We start from the raw sequence: 19,798 nt of genomic DNA, 5'->3' as shown, positions 1-19,798 counted from the left end.
TTGAACCTTTTATGAAAGTGTTTATTTGGTCTTTGGCTGTCAGGCTTCACATATTTTATAGTTTATGTCTACATTTTGTAACATTTATTACTAAAATATGAAAAAGTTTCTGTTTTAACATTGTGTTTACACAGATTACTGTAGAAACAGAACACACATGAAATGCGTGTGTTTCAAATAACAATCTATTATTTCCACTCTAAAACTCCCAGATAATCGAGGCATGACCTCGGAGAAGTTTGTGCACATTCTGAGTCGGTGTGGGGATGGAATAGCCGGCTGCTTGCAGTTTGTTTTTATCGGCACATTTACAGGACAAAGGAGGCTGGCGGAGAGGTGAGAACGGTTTTAAGAAGCGATTTAAGGTGGGACGGATCTACGAGTTTTTTCGTAGGCTCTGGTAACTCTAGTGTTATCATTCGTTTGCTTAGAGGTTGATGCGTTTGCTTCTTCCTGAGCAGCTCTTCTTTTCTCCACCCTAGCGGCCTGCTTCTTCTCTTCTTTCATCTGAATCTTTTCGTGTTAAAACTGATTAAGTCAGTGTTTGTGTTGCAATTACTTAGTACTTTTCCTAAAATTTTCACTTAATCTGGCATTTAAGTCTTCAATCTGCCTCAATAATGATTTAAGATATGAAGAGGTAGAGGAAGTGACGGGAAGGTGGCACGGATGAGAATGATGCCCGTACGCAAGCGCCTCATGGCTGCCCTGCAGGCCGCTGCCGAGAAGTGATTCTACAGCAAAATATAATAAAAATAAAAAGAGGAATAACCTTGGAGGTCAATCATTACCCCGAAAGCAGGAGTGTGGATGTTATGTAATATATGTGTACCAAATTTCAGGTCAATAGTTCAAACAGTTTGCGAGCTATAGGTGATTTAAAATCCTGGGCAGACAAACAGACAGCCATGGTAGCGTATTATATATAAAAATTCCAACACCACTAAGTGTAAGGCAAGAAGCGCGCATACTGGTTTGTCCCTTTGCAGGGTACAATTACGCAGATAAGCAGAAAAAAACTGTGCTGAGTGTGATTCGGCAACAGACAAGCAAATTATGTTTAGTCATATTCCCAGATGTCTTTCAGATTCTCAGTAACCAATAATGACATTTAACTTTTTTGCACAGCTTAGTGACATTGGAGCGTTTTGACTAAAGAGAACGCCAGAAGATAATCTGCCCCATGAAAACAAAGAATTTTAAGAAACCACGTTAATGCTTCATCTGGGTTATTCACATTAACCCAGTTAGGGGCGTGCATGTAAATGCAATCATTGAGAACATAATATTGCCAACATAAAGTAATTCTAATTACTAATCATATTTCCAGAAAGTGACAATGTACTGCAAGTTGATTTGCACATGCAAGTTAGAATTCTACTGCACCTTAATAACCCTAAATTTTAATTTAAGGGGCTAGAAAATTGTGCAGATCGTAGCACAGCTGTCTTGCAGTCTGGATTTTTATGGAAAACCCTGCTTTTGTGAAAGATGTCAAAATTTATTTGGTTGCTCAAATTGTGCAAAACAAAGAAGTAACCAATGATAGGTTTATAGGGTCACGGTTACTGATTGCATGTGTCAATCATCTCTCCAGCGCGGTGATTAGAGTCTATATACCACCTTACATATTTCAAAGTCCTTCAACTGTTGCTCATTTTCCTTTCTTCCAGTCTCTTTTATTGTCTTTTTAATTATTTTCTTAGCATTTGTTACTATTCAAAGTAACCACCTGAAATACACTGGTATGGGACTCTGCAATATGGGTTGTACGGATGACACTGTTTTTTCTTCTGGTTCCTACAAACTACAAAATATAGTCTGGTTTGCATTTTACCTTTTTGTAGGTGGCTGGAAGGTGGCATACAGTTAGTTTATTGAAAAAGCAAGTTCAAAGTCCAGTATTTGATGTCATATTGGAAAGAGAATGGATGCCTTAAGTGTGCAAACCTTAGCTTATTTTGCAGTCTTTTCTGCCATAAAAAAAAAAAACATCTACCACTGACAAGCTTATAAACAGTTTCAGTTATTCTACAACTTAATGTCGACTTTTGTTGATGCCCACCTTGTAAGAGTTAAGGATTTGGATTATGCCAATTTTCCAGTCATAGCTTTCATGTACATAAACTCGGTAAGTCGAATGCAGTTTGTGGTGCAACCTCATGAAGCCAGTGATGTAACAGATATGCCCCAGTGACTCCAATTAGTCCCCGAACCACCCCAAAAAAATCTAACAGGCATAATTTTCTATTTAGTCACAGGGTTGAGCTTATATGCATGAGTGCTGACAACCAAGGAATGCTCATACAGAAGTTCAATATGTATAAGGCAGTGATGAGGAACAAGGAATGTGTATGTTTTGGGTGTCTGCCTGATGTCTCGTGTTTTATGTACCATGACAGAATGGGGAAAAAATGGGCAGTGATTGCGGCTGAAATCGCCATAGTTGTTAACCTATCGTACAGTGCCAGTTCCATCAGGTAGCATGTTGTTGGCTGCCCCTGCTTTACTTTCTGTTCATCCATGACTATATGGCCAAATATAGCTTCATTACCATCATACATAAAGTTTGCTGATGAATCCACCATCACAAGCTTGATCACTGATACTAATGAGGAGGCCTATAGAGAGGAGATGAGGCTCCTGTCAGAGTGGTGTCAGGACAATAATCTGAACATCGGCAATAGTAAGGAGATGATCATGGATTTCAGGAACTAGCAGGTAAATCACATCCAGTTTACAATGGGGAGGAGTATGTAGAAAGAGTTGACAGTTTTAAATTCCTGGGGGACACCATCATTAATGATCTTAGGTGGACAGAACACATTATAGCGATCACCAAAATGGCCCATCAGCGACTTTACTTTCTCAGACGTCTGAGCAAGGTCCACATGTCTCAAGCAACTCTCATCAATTTTTAGAAATGTACTGTAGAGTCCATCTTGACAGGCTGCATGGTGTGCTACTATGTTAGCAGTTCAGCTAGTGATGGCAAAGCATTGCAGAAGGTGGTGAAAACGGTGCAGATCATCATTGGCACATAGATACCATCCCCGCAGGACATATTTGCCAAGCGTTTTCTAGGAAAGGCAAAATTAATCACAAAGGATCCCAGTCACTACGCATGGACATTTTTTTCCCTCCTTCCATCAGGCTATAGAACTGTGAGTTTTAAAAACGGTTTCTACCTGCAAGAAATAAGGCTGCTCAGCTGTCATAATGTGTTTATAATCAACTTAGCAAAAGAAGCACCACATCTTCTGTGATTCTTGTGTATGTAATGTAAGGCTTAGTGTTATTTACTGTATAATTAATATTAGATTTAGGCTTAAGCTTATCCTCTTCCTGATGTTTGCCAGTCATCAGTCAGTCATTATCTAACCAGCTATATCCTAATACAGGGTCACGGGGAGTCTGTTGGAGCCAATCCCAGCCAGCACAGGGCGGAAGCCCACCGCAGCCTGATGTTTGTGTTTATTATTATTATTATTATTATTGTGTCCACAGGGAACATAACAGAACTAAGAATTTCACTGTACATTGTTTACACAACAATAAAAAAAGACCTTGACAAAAAGGGCCGATCACCACTGTGCTAGAAGGTTGGCATAAGACTGGTAAATTAAACATGCCCAGCAATTTTCAGTCATTTAAACTGACATGGTCCAGTGACAAGATCACCAAATCTGACATGTCCCATGACTAAAGGTCTCATACTATGATATCAGCTTTAATCACTGTCTATATGAGGGTTGCTTTTTCTCTTTGTGTTTGCGTGGGTTTCTTTGTTTTTTTTGTTTTTTTTTGTTATTTTTCTTCCTGGTCCTACAAGCACTATGTCTGCCATATAGCATCCCATTACTTGCATTTAAGAAGTGGCCTCTACCCTAAACATGTGACTTCAGAAACAAATCCTGTTTTTCTTTTTTTATGAGCATGTACTGTATGTCTTAATGTATTTTGTAGAGAAAATGAAACACGTTCTGGACTAAATTATTTATATTTGTGACAGATAGGAGGTGCTGTTGTCCCCTTGAACCCTCTGATCAGACGCCAGACACCAGGTAAAAGTCCAAATATTTGTTTTATTATTACAATAATGTTCACAAAGTACCCTACACTCCACAATACTCATATAACAATCAATACTCAATCATAAACAATAATCCTCCACTCCCAGACGCGTTGCCACCCTGCCACCTAGCTCAGCTCATTGTCTGGGATCTCCCACAGTCTTTTATATTCCCTGACTCTGACCCCGAACTGTTTCATTTATGTTAGGTAGAATGCCCAGAGGGGACTGGGTGGTCTAATGGTCTGGAATCCCTACAGATTTTATTTTTTCTCCAGCCGTCTGGAGTTTTTTCGTTTTTTCTGTCCCCCCCTGGCCATTGAACATTACTCTTATTCGATGTTAATTAATGTTGATTTATTTTGTTTTCTGATTGTGTCTTTTATTTTTCTATTCTTTATTATGTAAAGCACTTTGAGCTACTGTTTGTATGGAAATGTGCTATATAAATAAATGTTGTTGTTGTTGCTGACCCGGAAGTGTTTCCGATCCCTTAGTCCACGTGACTTCCTATCACTTCCTGGTCAGATCAAAAGTCCTCTTCTTCATCCCGGAAGTACATCATTTCCCCTGTCGCTGTGACTTCCGGGTTATAGGGCACGTAAGAGTCTCTGGGCCTCCCTGCAGCATACCCTTGCGGCCCCCATGGTATCCAGCAGGGCTGTGAAGGAAAACTCCAATATCCACGATGCCCTGCTGGAATTTGGGGCACCTCCATGCTGCTGGAAGGGCTCCATCTAGCGGCATGGGGGTATTGGCATGGATGGACGGCTGGCCAAAGTTCACATACTCTATACATTAAATAATTCATTAACTTGTATTAGACTATAAAACATTACACATTCATAGAGTATAATAAAGAGATGCAAAAATAAGGGCATAAAAATAGTCAAACAAGATTACTAGACTGTAAAATGACAAAGCTAAGACAAGAGTGGAATTTTTCTACCCAGCATCTTACTATACTTGGTAAACCCAGTTGAATAACAAACCAACTGTTCATTTATCTTATGTGAGCTCCATAACAGTGCTAGAGAAATTACTGAGACGTCAGCACTGCAGGAAATGAGCTATGAAGAAAGACTGAAGGAGGTTGAGCTTTTTAATTAAGGTAAATAGAAAGAGTAATGGGTGATGTGAACATAGTGTTTGAGATTGTGATGGAAAGAAGAAGTAAGGTAGACGATAGTTGTTACTCTAAAGAAAGTATTTCAAGAACACATCTGCAGGAGTAGGGAAGGGTACATTTCAAAAAATGTTATCAAATGTTGCTTTGCACAGAAAACATCAAAAATATGAAACAAGGTACTCAGCTTATAATGTGTATTATGTTATAATACATGTTCAAATGCTTTTTAATGGAAAAAAGTTTCAAACCCTTAAATCCAATTCAAGTTCAGGGGAGTAAAAAAAAACAAGGTGGGATCTAAACCAATGCTATGCACCAGTCCATCAGACAGCAGTTTACATTTCTTGAGAACCCTCCAATTCAGATTTGACTGTATTTCACAAATATCTGCTAAAAAGAATGCTATGCACTGATTGTCCTGTTCTCATTAAAAAAAAAATCTTACAATCTGGTGTTTTTCTTGCTCTAATGCTTCGGTGACTTAATGACACACTCTTTGAACGAGTTACAGTATATAATGCATGCCATCGTGTTCACAGTAACTGTGGGCAGTTTCTTTTCAAATATTTTTCTAAATAGCTTATGCTTTGTTTGAATGGACAAAGTCTGCAAGTATAACAAAAACATTGATTTGGACATAAGCATTCAATGATTTCAATTGTTCCAGACAAACCTTTATGAACACAGCCCTTTACTTTAATCAAAATTCTTAACCATAACAGTATTAGTCTTTTTACCTGGGTCAATAAAGATGAAATGTATTTCTTCATATGCAAGTTATCAAAGAAAAAAAAAAAGCTATTATGCAGGAGCAATTTATTCTCATTCCAATAAATGGTTCATTTCAAATATAATAAAGAGTGATATCACTGCACAGAGCAGCCATTCAAACTATCCATCTGCTTGTATTTTATGCGATGGAACCATAAAATGCCTCTATATCAAATGAAAGCCCTTAGAGATCATAAGCTATAAAAGAAATGCTTAATTTCAAATCAGACATGTTTTGCTGTTCTATAGTTCCTTTCTATTACAAAGAGATTACTTATTCATTGAAATTCATTAAGAACAATTTTTCAAAGTCAGTTTTCGTTAATATCTTATATACTCATTTCTCCCACGAAAAGCTCACTTTGTTGTGTTTTTCTTCACTCAACACACATTCCCAGGCTCATGAGGAAACCGTCAAGGAGCTGCTAACTGTACTGACTGTCAACACCACAAGCGATGCAAAAGATATAAGGTGCACGGCAATGGAGCGTGACGCTTGCAGGTGGAACCATTTAAACAGCTTGAAGTCTGCACTTGAAGGCATAAATGATGTGATGCTGTTAATATGGCCACTAGCGGATTAAGGTGTTGGCAAAGGAGTTCATTTTTCATGTAACCCCTTTTGAGAATATGGTTATGAAAGTAAGGAAGGCTGGACTTGAGGTGCCATTGAGTCCTACCTGAATGCTGCAACAGGCTCTACGAAAACAGCTTCACTGTATAACCTTGTTACCTCAGGGATCGCACCACTTCTTAACATCAAAACTAGGGCATGTACTTGGTGAGTGAATCTGGCATTTCTCCTCTCAAAATTAAAAGAGGTCTCACAATGGATTCTTTCAAATTAAAACACTTGAACTAAAAAAAACATTTTAAAGAAAGAAAACAGGCACTTTCCTGAAATGCTCAAATCAAATGAAATCAACATGACTCCGATACTGGCAATGTTCTAAACCAGTCAGGGATTGACACAAGAAGGCAAAGAAAATGTTTTTATATTTGCCAAATAAACCAGAAAGGGATGGGTGACATTCAAAAACTAATGATCAAGGACAGTGTTTTTGTGAATTGGAGAAGGAGACATTTATTTCCTTGTCTTGTCTTCACTGATTATGTGTCTCAAGTTCTGCTTTCATTAATGTTTGATCAATTTGATCAAACGTTAACTATAATGTATCAATGCTTTCATGGCTGTGCTTGATTTGCTGTAATCTTTATTTGCATAATTACATAATTAAAAATTAGTAAAAAAAAAGTAGTGGCCAGGTACAGCAAACACACATAAGCATCTGTATCCAGTGGATTCTCACTTTCAGATGCCAGATAAATTTAGCCCAAATATGTGTCCAGTTTTGTGTTACTAAATTCTGTGCGATGGAGTGAATTAATACCTTACAACTTAAATACTTCCCCTTAAGTTAAATACAATGTTCATGTTTGCTACTGCATATGTTACTTTATTTTATTAATATCTTCTTACGACTCAAATGTGTACATCTTGGCCTACCTCTTAAGTTTAAGACATGTATCAGGTGCTAAACATGGTACTGCCTTAATGGAAAATGTCACTGCAATGTATCGTTAAGAAAAATGACACTACTTAAAACCCAAAATAAGTGGCCTACTGAATGTAAGTTTCACAGTTGTTGTATGTACTCTATTAAGTTTCTGCAAGAGCTCTGGTAAAATGGGTTTGATCTTCATGACACGTTAAGGCCACATCCTGGTATGGAACCTGTTGAGCGGAGGACCACAAAGCAACACAGAAGCTGCAAAGGTGGGCTATGAATATAACTTGGCACATCCTTATAATCAGGATATACAGTATACAACACACACTGCCTCAGAAAAATAAACTGCATTATCAAGGACCTTAGCTACGATGGATGGACATTTTATTTTCCTGCTACCATTCATGGAAAATGTAAAGGATCATTGGCACTTGCATTACTAGGTTTAGAAACAGTGTTTTAATCAGGTCATGTGACTACCCAACAGCCACTTGTAATGACTTCTACATGAGTATACCAAGCCAGTGTTTCATCTATACATTTTGGTGTAAATATTAAATTTAGGGTTGTGTTGATTGTCTTTTGTTGGTATTATACTAAAGTCACTAGTCTCAATATATTGTGTACACATCAATAAACATGAACTGAACTCTTTGAGATTCCCCCAACTTTAACTGTACCGCTTATTACCTCATTCCTGATCTTATCAAGCTCTATTACTCCACACATCTCAAAATCCTCATTTCTATAGCATCCAGCATCCAGGTTTCTGGTCCATACAACAATGCTGGTCTGACTACACTCTTGTACACTTTATCCTTCACTGTTGCACTGATTTGTCAGTCACATAACACTCCAGACACCTTTTTTCCAGTTTTTCCAACTTAGGTGGCACTCTATAGTTTATTTCTAAACCTAGCTCTCCATCGTCTGTTATTGTTGATCGTAGATATTTCAACTTTTCCATCTTTTTAAGCATTTCTCTCTGGAGGTTAACTTTTTCTTGTCCCTTAAATCCTCCATAGCTTTTTTCCATTTTCCTTTCTACAATATTCTTATTCGTGCCACACTGTACAATGTCATCCGCAAATAATTGATAATGGATAGAACTTTTTTGTGCCCAAGGGTAAATTTGAATTTTTACAGAAGCTCTTTATATAAACAAACACATAAATATGCAAATAAACAAATAAATACAAATGTACACACACTATGGTCTGAACACACATCAGCAAGAAAATTAAAAAGGAAGAAAACTTCTGACATGGCTGTCACAGACACAGAGAGGCATTATGCATCTACCATGGAGCCTGATCTACTATTCTAGCAATATTATCCTTAATTAGAGTAAAAAGATGCAGGCTTAATTATGATTCCTCACTCGACCCGACTTTAACTGTAATTCCATCTGTTATTCCTAAACTACTTGTCACCTGTTTGTAGGACCCTCATATATATCCTTACATACTTCTCCAGTACTTTCTTCTCTCTTATACATCTCAACATTTCTGACCGAGGAACTCAATGTATGCCTTTTTTAAACCTATAAAAACCATGTGCGGCCATTTCTGTTTCTCTCAATATTGTTATATAATCTCAATCTCTCACAAGGTGAAAATCACATCTGTTGTACTTTTTCCTAGCATAAGTTCATACTGCTTTTCCCCTATCGTCATCTCTCTTCTCAACATTTTATCTATTCTCCCTTCCCATATTTTTTAAATGTATGTGACATCAGCTCTATACCTCTACAGTTTTCACAATTTTAGATGTCTCCCTTCTTCTTATAGAAAAACTCACTGTCCAATTTATTAGGTACACCTTGCTAGTCCCGGGTTGGACCCCCTATTACCTTCAGAACTGCCGTAAACTTTCCGTGGCATAGATTCAACAAGGTGCTGGAAACATTGCTCAGGGATTTTGGTTCATATTGACATGACAACATGCTGCAGATTCGTCGGCTGCACATCCATGATGCGATTCTCCCATTCCACCACATCCCAAAGGTGCTCTATTCAATTGAGATCTGGTGACTGTGCAGGCCTTTTGATCACAGTGAACTCAATGTCATGTTCAAGAAACCAGTTTGAGATGATTTCAGCTTTGTGATATGGTGGGTTATCCTGTTGGAAGTGGCCATCAGAAGATGGGAACACTGCGGTTATAAAGGGATGGACATGGTCAGCAATAATACTCAAGTAGGCTGTGGCATTTAAACGGTGCTCAGTTGGAACTATGGGGCCCAATGTGTGCCAAATAAATAGCCCCCACACTGTTATACCACACTACTAGCCTGAACAGTTGACACAAGGCTGGATGGATCCATGCTTTCATGATGCTAACACCAACTTCTGACCGTACCATCCAAATGCTGCAGTAGAAATCGAGACTAATCAGACCAGGCAACATTTTTCCAATTTTCTGTTGTCCAAATTTTGGTGAGTCAGTGCAAACTGTAGTCTCAGATGCCTGTTTTTAGCTGACAGAATGAGTGGCATTCGTTGTGATGTCCTGGTGCTATAGCCAATCTGTTTCAAGGTTCAACATTTTGTGCATTCAAATATGCTCTTCCGCATACCTCAGTTGTTAAAGTGGTGATTTGACTTACTGTTGCCTTTCTATCAGCTCAAACCATTCTGGCCATTCTCCTCTGACCTCAGGCATCAACAAGGCATTTTCACCCAGAGAACTGCCGCTCACTGGATATTTTCCCATTTTCAGACCATACTCTGTTAACCCTAGAAATGGTTGTGCATGAAAATCCCAGCAGATCAGAAGTTTGTGAAATACTCAGACCATCCTGTCTGGCAATAATTATCATGCCATGTTCAAAGTCACTTAAGTCACCTTCCCCAATCTTATGCTCGGTTTGAACTTCAGCAAGTCGTTTTGGCAATGTCGACATGTCTAAATGCATTGAGTTGGTGCCATGCGATTGGCTGATTAAACACTTGTGTTAACAAGCTGGTGAACAAGTGTACCTAATAAAGTAGCCAGTGAGTGTATATGTAAAAATATACTATTTCTTCATGGATTTGCAATATGGACTTGTAATTAACACTCTGTTCAAGATCAATTTCTCCTGTGTGCAGAGTACTGTAGCTCTCTTGTCTTTGAGCTGGATTAAATGGGTTTAATAATGCACAGAAGAAACAAAACTGTAAAAGCTTTTCATTAAACTACCAATGTAAATTAGGCCATTATTGCATAAAATTCTTATTTATTTATATACAGTATACATATATATATATATAATTATATATACACATATATATACACATACATATATATATACAGTATATCCGCCACGCTGGGCGTGGCCAAGGAACAGACACACATCCGGGGCATATAGGCCGCCTCCCTCCAGTCATGTGTGTGTGTGTGTGTATATATACTGTATATGTATGTACACACATACACACACACACACACATATATATATATATATGTGTGTGTGTGTTTTTTTGTTTAGCTGGCCACCCAGACCCTCTGAGTACTCTAATATCACACAACAGCCCAGGCAAACACCAAAACATTATAAGCTATTACTGTACATTGTCAATGATTCGGACTTCATCATTTTTGAAGCATCAAAAGCAAACCATTTTGAAATGTCTAAATTTATAAATTGATGTGAAGGTAAAAAGGTTCATTGCTAATCAAAACAGCTGCATGAACTGAGTAGTCTTTTCACTCTTAAAAATATTATGGAGGGTAAGGTATACAACACAATGGATATGTATTTATGACAACAGAACTTTGCTATTTTCAGACATCCTGTTTAACGATTTATCAATTTGAAGACATGTCAAGAACAAACATTTTCAGGGTGTTACATGACCCTCAGTTCACTCGCGCGGAGGTGCTGGGAAATATGGATGTCCTCACCTTAACATGAGCCTTGGACAGCAGTTTCAATAGTTCTCTGATCTCAGTGTTTGCCGGTTTGCTCTGGAGCTCTTCAGCTAGCTGTGAAGGAGATTGAATTGACACAGACAGCATTAGAAGGAGCATTGTTTTACCCAGTGCGTCAGAGACAACCGAGAATCTATCTTGTTCAAGGTTATTACTTTCCAGTGTGTTCAAACAGAAGCCAACATGAAGAAAAACAGACCATCAATCATCACACTTCTACACTCACCCTCAGTGGGACAGGTTTAGGCCAGTATGTTTAAATAAAGAGAAAAAAATGCAAATCATATGCAATCAAAAAGAAAAAAGTAAAATGCATGTGGAAAAAAAAAAGAAAATTCCACAGTTTAAATTTACCTGTAAACAAATTTTAAGTAAAGTTTTTTTTCATCAGTAGTGAAAGAATAGTAATATTTTCACTCTGTTAAGGTTTTGGCTTGAAATAAAAATATCAAGAAAAAGTATGCTTTAAGATTAGGACATATATGTGTGTTAATAAGGGGCGGCATGGTGGCGCAGTGGGTAGCGCTGCTGCCTCGCAGTTAGGAGACCCGGGTTTGCTATCCCGGGTCCTCCCTGCATGGAGTTTGCATGTTGTCCCCGTGTCTGCGTGGGTTTCCTCCAGGTGCTTCATTTTCCTCGCACATTCCAAAGACATGCAGGTTAGGTGCATTGGCGATCCTAAATTGTCCCTAGTGTGTGCTTGGTGTGTGTGTGCGCTGTGCTGGGCTGGCACCCTGCCCGGGGTTTGTTTCCTACCTTGCACCCTGTGTTGGCTGGGAATGGCTCCAGCAGACCCCCGTGACCCTGTTGTTAGGATATAGCGGGTTGGATAATGGATGGATGGATGTGTGTTAATGCAGGCACCCAGCGTGCTGACTAAGCCTGCTATACATTTATTTGAGGATCGTGTCTGTCATAAAGTCCACAATCTCAATTTGGAAGAACCTGTCTGTGTTAGGCGAAGTAAGGAGGCTATTTTAATTAAGGGTGCAGCTGTGGTTATCGAAGTTCTCAACTCTCTACTTAAGCAGTGCACTGGTACTTTGTGGACTTTTCCATTCCCAGCATTCCTCTGGCTGACAGCACATTGATTGATGCTCATAGTGGCCCAGCTGATTCGTGCAGTATGCTCCCCAGGCTGCTTGTTCTCCAGTTTATCAAACTTTGCCTGCTTACACAAGCGAGCCGTTCACTTCTTGTTGAAATAATTTACGAGCGCTTTTGGTGGCAAAAATGAAAAGCAGCATGGGACTGGTTAACAATGTGGGGGTAATGTGGGAAGAAAAAAAAATGTTTCCTGTATTCTTTAATGGTACAAGAAGCTTACATGCTGCATTAAACATATGTGTATGTTTAATTTAATGAACTATTGTGATTTGTAAATGTTACGCTGCTTGTGCGCCTTCACCAGCAAACTTTTAAAGCATCATTGTCAGTGGTTAGATAAGTGGAAATTAGGAATCAGTATTGACAAAAGTAATTTTATGACAGGTGCAACAATAATTAAACCAGATTCATGTTTTGTTAACAAAGTAAAAACCACAGTGCATTCTGGCCAGTGACAGCAAAACTCTCTTTAAAGATTAGTATTTGAAAATAACAACAACATATGGAACTTATTATAAGTATCACAAAGCTACGTGGTTCTTCAAGCATTATGGCATAATAGCCTCATCTGCTGGGGAAGATGAGAATGGAGAAACCACAACAAAAATAAAAATTATTTTCAGAACATTAGTATAATGATTCTGATCCTAAACTACGAAGCTAGGTTAAGCAACACAAGCATAGATGATGAGTATCAATTTCTTGTTTAATACTTCATCTTTGTATCCGGAAGTTGTAATTTGCTCCACATAATAAGAAACGGTTTCACTATTGGCTCTATATCGTTGAATTTTATTTTTCAGTAACAAGTATGCTATCGACTTGTTTACTAATGTTTGGCAATCGTAGAAAGATCACTTTGGTTTTTTTCACGTCCTCTGCACATCCTGACATTCTGTTTTGGCCAACAAGTGACTAGGCCTTCAGAATGCTCAATGTTCCCTATAATGTTGGTTGTGCAAATTTCACAGAAACTGCTCCTAATTCAAGACCTGACCTTTTAGAGTCAAATGGCCTAAATGCAAATCAGATGGGAAAATGAACATTAACGACTGACGGACTAAAATAAATGTTACTACAGGTAGGAAGACCTACTTGCCTTTCAGTTTTTGCTAAATACTACATAACTGGCAAGACACTGACTGTCATAATGCCATTTCAAGTTTCAATATTTTTTCTAATTACACTACTGGTGAAAAGTTTTTCATCAAATTTATGACCTAAAATGGTGAAAAGATAAGCAGTAAACTGCATGAGGTTTAAAATGGGCCTTCTTCGGGGAATAACTATTAGGATATAGATGTTCCACAGTAAACCATGCAATTTGAAGCAAACAATTTGTACAGGTGTCCCAACTTCTGTTGATTACTTAAAAACTCTCTGTCTGTCTTAAAATAGAGTTGGAAAAGACTGTGTTACTACACCCTCTGATAGACTCAGAGAATTAAACTGGTTTTAGAGCAGAGGAGGCTGCATGGGGACTTAATCCAGGTCTTTAAAATCCTTAAAGGCAGTGATAAAGTAGATCCAGCATCATTCTTTCAGATTAAGGGTGAATCATGGGTAATCAAGGACATCTTTGGAAGGTAAGAGAAAGTGCATTTAAAACTGAAGCCAGGGAGGACTTCTTTCAAAGAGTTGTGGGACTTTGGGAAAAAATTACCAAGACATGGAGTTGAAGCACAGACTTAGACATCTGGATGAGATATTGGGACAGCTTGGCTAATAACTAAACAAATGGGCTTGATGGACTGAATGGCCTTTTCTCCTTTCTCAAATTTTTTATGTTCTAGTCCATAAACTGGAAGCCCCTTCACACAGAGTCTCACTTCTGAACTGAAGACACACGTTTTCCCTGCTTATTCACTGGTCAAGATTCTTGCATTCAACTCAAAAGAATACCTATTGGTAAAAAATACCTATGGATATTAAAAAATAGTTTAACCAATAGTTCCTTTTTGTTTCAAGATAAGAAATGTAGCTCTGGCTAAATAGACTTCTCTCCTTTCAAATGAAAGGCTTCTGCTCTTAACTCAGCATCCGTTTGTCACCGATACTTGACTGATGATGAAAGGTTGGATTGACAATATGCTTGGGTGTATACCAGCAAGCAGGAGCTTTTGCCACCTGGCGTCCACAGATGAATTCAAGAAGTGGATAAAAGGAGCACTTTACAATGCTGTCAGAGTTCTACAGTAGAAAAACCATGAAGACTATGGAAAGGTCAGAGTGGAGGTAGCCAACTTGGAGTGTTAATGAGGTAATAAGAAAAAAGGGCTATAACTGAGAAAGTGTTTAAAGCAGCTCAAAGACTTCTTTCTGTCAAAAAAGAAAACAAAAGTGCCCATGACACTTTGGGCTCACATGATGGTCAAGTTAACAGTTCCTTTTTGAGATGATGTTACAGTGTGTCTGGGAGACAACCTCACGGCTCATTTAGTGCCTGTTATATTCCAAACAAGAGGGTGATGCTGTTGCCTAATGACTTTTCTCTTTCCACTTCTGCAGAAAGGATAAATGACAGTTCTTCCATCTCTGGTGCCACTTCTGGTTAACACACTCCTAAACCTTACTGTACAACGTCCTTTTGGAAATCAGTCTGAATAAGGCTCTGGCACAATTGAAATCTGTCTTTTGTTCTGAACCATATATAATGTATGGGGAACACTGAGGGTTGTTTTGCATTTCTCAATACAGCAGGGATTTACTATCAGATCAGATGCATACCAAACTGTAAACATTGAAAACAAATGTAAGAAGTTCACTACCATGCTGATAAAAAATGGTTTGACTGCTGTTCAAAGAAGTGGTCGCAGCGTGATCCAAGATGATTCTAACTTTCTTTCATTATATACTATGGGACTTGGAAAAGGCGTTCGACCGTGTCCTCGGGGAATCCTGTGGGGGGTGCTCTGGGAGTATGAGGTACCGGACCCCCTGATAAGAGCTGTTCGGTCTCTGTACAACCGGTGTCACAGCTTGGTCCGCATTGCCGGCAGTAAGTCGAGCCCGTTTCCAGTGAGAGGACTCCGCCAGGGCTGCCCTTTGGCACCGATTCTGTTCATAACTTTTATGGACAGAATTTCTATGCGCAGCCAGGGTGTTGAAGGGGTCCGGTTTGGTGGACTCAGGATTGGGACACTGCTTTTTGCAGATGATGTTGTCCTGTTTGCTTCATAAGGTTGTGATCTTCAGCTCTCTCTGGATCCGTTCGCAGCTGAGTGTGAAGCGGCTGGGATGAAAATCAGCACCTCCAAGTCCAAGACCATGGTCCTCAGCCGGAAAAGGGTGGAGTGCCCTCTCAGGGTTGGGGGAAGAGATCCTGCTCCAAGTGGAGGAGTTCAAGTATCTCGGGGTCTTGTTCACGAGCGAGGGAAGAATGGACCATGAGATAAACAGGCGGATCGGTGCGGCATTCGCAGTGATGCGGGCTCTGCATTGGTCTGTCATGGTGAAAAAGGAGCTGAGCCGTAAGGCAAAACTCTCAATTTACCAGTCGATCTACGCTCCTACCCTCACCTATGGTCATGAGCTATGGGTAGTAACCGAAAGAACGAGATCGCGAATACAAGCGGCTGAAATGAGTTTCCTCCGCAGGGTGTCTGGGCTTTCCCTTAAAGATAGGGTGAGAAGCTCAGTCATCCGGGAGGGGCTCAGAATAGAGCCGCTGCTCCTCCGCATCGACAGGAGTCAGATGAGGTGGCTCGGGCATCTGATCAGGATGCCTCCCTGGTGGTGTTCGGGCGCGTCCAAATGGGAGGAGGCCCGGGAAGACCCAGGACACGCTGGAGACTATGTCTCCCGGCTGGCCTGGGAAGCATATGGGCTTCTCCGGAAGAGCTGGAAGAAGTGGCCGAGAAGAGGGAAGTCTGGGCCTCTCTGCTTAAGCTGCTGCCCCCGCGACCCAACCCCGGATAAGCGGAAGAGGATGGATGGATGGATATATACTATGGTTGATAGACAGAATATTGAGAAAGAGAGTTGTAAAATGTCTATATTAACGGCTCAGTAAGCCAAGGGTCAAAACTTGAAAAACTGATCCTTCCACTCATCCACTGACTACGTGAACCTGCTTAATTCACTTCAGGTTCATAGAGAGTCAGAACCTAAATTGGCAACAGTGCGTGCAAGGCAGGAAACCAATTTGGACAGAGCAGTAGCATCTGACATCACAAAATCTCTACTACCGTAGTGAAACTGTTGATGTTATACTTCTATGATACAATGAGACACACTAATCATGCAACAGAATAGATGAAAAATGAATACTACATTGTAAAATAAATTAATTTTCACTTTTTGTTTTCAAATTTTCAAAGGAAAAAATATTACAGGTAATTCTGAACATTGTTTAGTTTTAAATTTATATCTGCAATAGCCAAGTGAAATGATTAAAATCTGTTTGAATTTTGTGAAAATATAAGTCTTCGAAATAACAGAGGAACCTAATAATTGTGACTTTTCAGTTTTGTTTTTTTTTATCATAATTACTGTATAGTGATACACTACTGACATTTAATCCAAAGGAAGAACAGGAGGAACTAAAACTAAAACAAGCAGTACCAGCATAAAGATCATTACTCCTCTTCCAGCTTGTGGGAATCCAATGGTTTACACAAGACAAAAGAGCTGGTGGTGGACTTGTGGTGTGCCAAGGAGCCTCTGAGACCAGTCACCATTCAGAAGGAGGACTTGGAAGTGGTACAGAGCTACAGATACTGGGGGTTCACATAATCAACAAACTGGACTGCTCGGGCAACCCAGTGGTGCTCAACAAGAAGGGCCAGAGCAGGCCATACTTCTTAAGGAGTCTCAGGTCTTTCAATGTGTGCAGCAAGCTTCTGGAAATGTTCTACCAATCCATAGTAGCCAGAGTGGTGTTCTACGCTGCCGTCTCCTGTGGGAGCAACTTGAGCTCAAAAGACACACTTCAGGAAAGCCTGCATCATCACAGGAAACTCTGGGCACACTTGAAAAAGGATAGTGTGAAAATTGGACGTCATCATGAAAAATCCCTCCATCTGCTCTAGGGGCGCTGTCTTGGAGATGGAACTTATTATAAGTATCACAAAGCTACGTGGTTCTTCAAGCATTATGGCATAATAGCCTCATCTGCTGGGGAAGATGAGAATGGAGAAACCACAACAAAAATAAAAATTATTTTCAGAACATTAGTATAATGATTCTGATCCTAAACTACGAAGCTAGGTTAAGCAACACAAGCATAGATGATGAGTATCAATTTCTTGTTTAATACTTCATCTTTGTATCCGGAAGTTGTAATTTGCTCCACATAATAAGAAACGGTTTCACTATTGGCTCTATATCGTTGAATTTTATTTTTCAGTAACAAGTATGCTATCGACTTGTTTGCTAATGTTTGGCAATCGTAGAAAGATCACTTTGGTTTTTTTCACGTCCTCTGCACATCCTGACATTCTGTTTTGGCCAACAAGTGACTAGGCCTTCAGAATGCTCAATGTTCCCTATAATGTTGGTTGTGCAAATTTCACAGAAACTGCTCCTAATTCAAGACCTGACCTTTTAGAGTCAAATGGCCTAAATGCAAATCAGATGGGAAAATGAACATTAACGACTGACGGACTAAAATAAATGTTACTACAGGTAGGAAGACCTATTTGCCTTTCAGTTTTTGCTAAATACTACATAACTGGCAAGACACTGACTGTCATAATGCCATTTCAAGTTTCAATATTTTTTCTAATTACACTACTGGTGAAAAGTTTTTCATCAAATTTATGACCTAAAATGGTGAAAAGATAAGCAGTAAACTGCATGAGGTTTAAAATGGGCCTTCTTCGGGGAATAACTATTAGGATATAGATGTTCCACAGTAAACCATGCAATTTGAAGCAAACAATTTGTACAGGTGTCCCAACTTCTGTTGATTACTTAAAAACTCTCTGTCTGTCTTAAAATAGAGTTGGAAAAGACTGTGTTACTACACCCTCTGATAGACTCAGAGAATTAAACTGGTTTTAGAGCAGAGGAGGCTGCATGGGGACTTAATCCAGGTCTTTAAAATCCTTAAAGGCAGTGATAAAGTAGATCCAGCATCATTCTTTCAGATTAAGGGTGAATCATGGGTAATCAAGGACATCTTTGGAAGGTAAGAGAAAGTGCATTTAAAACTGAAGCCAGGGAGGACTTCTTTCAAAGAGTTGTGGGACTTTGGGAAAAATTACCAAGACATGGAGTTGAAGCACAGACTTAGACATCTGGATGAGATATTGGGACAGCTTGGCTAATAACTAAACAAATGGGCTTGATGGACTGAATGGCCTTTTCTCCTTTCTCAAATTTTTTATGTTCTAGTCCATAAACTGGAAGCCCCTTCACACAGAGTCTCACTTCTGAACTGAAGACACACGTTTTCCCTGCTTATTCACTGGTCAAGATTCTTGCATTCAACTCAAAAGAATACCTATTGGTAAAAATACCTATGGATATTAAAAAATAGTTTAACCAATAGTTCCTTTTTGTTTCAAGATAAGAAATGTAGCTCTGGCTAAATAGACTTCTCTCCTTTCAAATGAAAGGCTTCTGCTCTTAACTCAGCATCCGTTTGTCACCGATACTTGACTGATGATGAAAGGTTGGATTGACAATATGCTTGGGTGTATACCAGCAAGCAGGAGCTTTTGCCACCTGGCGTCCACAGATGAATTCAAGAAGTGGATAAAAGGAGCACTTTACAATGCTGTCAGAGTTCTACAGTAGAAAAACCATGAAGACTATGGAAAGGTCAGAGTGGAGGTAGCCAACTTGGAGTGTTAATGAGGTAATAAGAAAAAAGGGCTATAACTGAGAAAGTGTTTAAAGCAGCTCAAAGACTTCTTTCTGTCAAAAAAGAAAACAAAAGTGCCCATGACACTTTGGGCTCACATGATGGTCAAGTTAACAGTTCCTTTTTTCGAGATGATGTTACAGTGTGTCTGGGAGACAACCTCACGGCTCATTTAGTGCCTGTTATATTCCAAACAAGAGGGTGATGCTGTTGCCTAATGACTTTTCTCTTTCCACTTCTGCAGAAAGGATAAATGACAGTTCTTCCATCTCTGGTGCCACTTCTGGTTAACACACTCCTAAACCTTACTGTACAACGTCCTTTTGGAAATCAGTCTGAATAAGGCTCTGGCACAATTGAAATCTGTCTTTTGTTCTGAACCATATATAATGTATGGGGAACACTGAGGGTTGTTTTGCATTTCTCAATACAGCAGGGATTTACTATCAGATCAGATGCATACCAAACTGTAAACATTGAAAACA

General features: G+C 39.3%; 1 protein-coding gene across 5 annotated transcripts in view; it reads right to left on the bottom strand.

The window, feature by feature from the left end:
- mpp7a (membrane protein, palmitoylated 7a (MAGUK p55 subfamily member 7)) overlaps positions 1-19,798 on the bottom strand; it is a 371,884-nt gene that overhangs the window by 117,861 nt on the left and 234,225 nt on the right. For all 5 annotated transcript variants that reach the window (XM_039753886.1, XM_039753882.1, XM_039753883.1 and 2 more), the window contains exon 5: positions 11,372-11,452. In XM_039753886.1, the coding sequence (XP_039609820.1) occupies positions 11,372-11,452 (81 nt within the window). The remainder of the gene's footprint in view (positions 1-11,371; positions 11,453-19,798) is intronic.

The sequence above is a fragment of the Polypterus senegalus genome, chromosome 5, assembly GCF_016835505.1.
Source record: "Polypterus senegalus isolate Bchr_013 chromosome 5, ASM1683550v1, whole genome shotgun sequence".
Taxonomy (NCBI): Eukaryota; Metazoa; Chordata; class Cladistia; order Polypteriformes; family Polypteridae; genus Polypterus; species Polypterus senegalus.
Note: the sequence above shows the minus strand (reverse complement) of the source record. Positions and strands in the feature narration are given on the sequence as shown.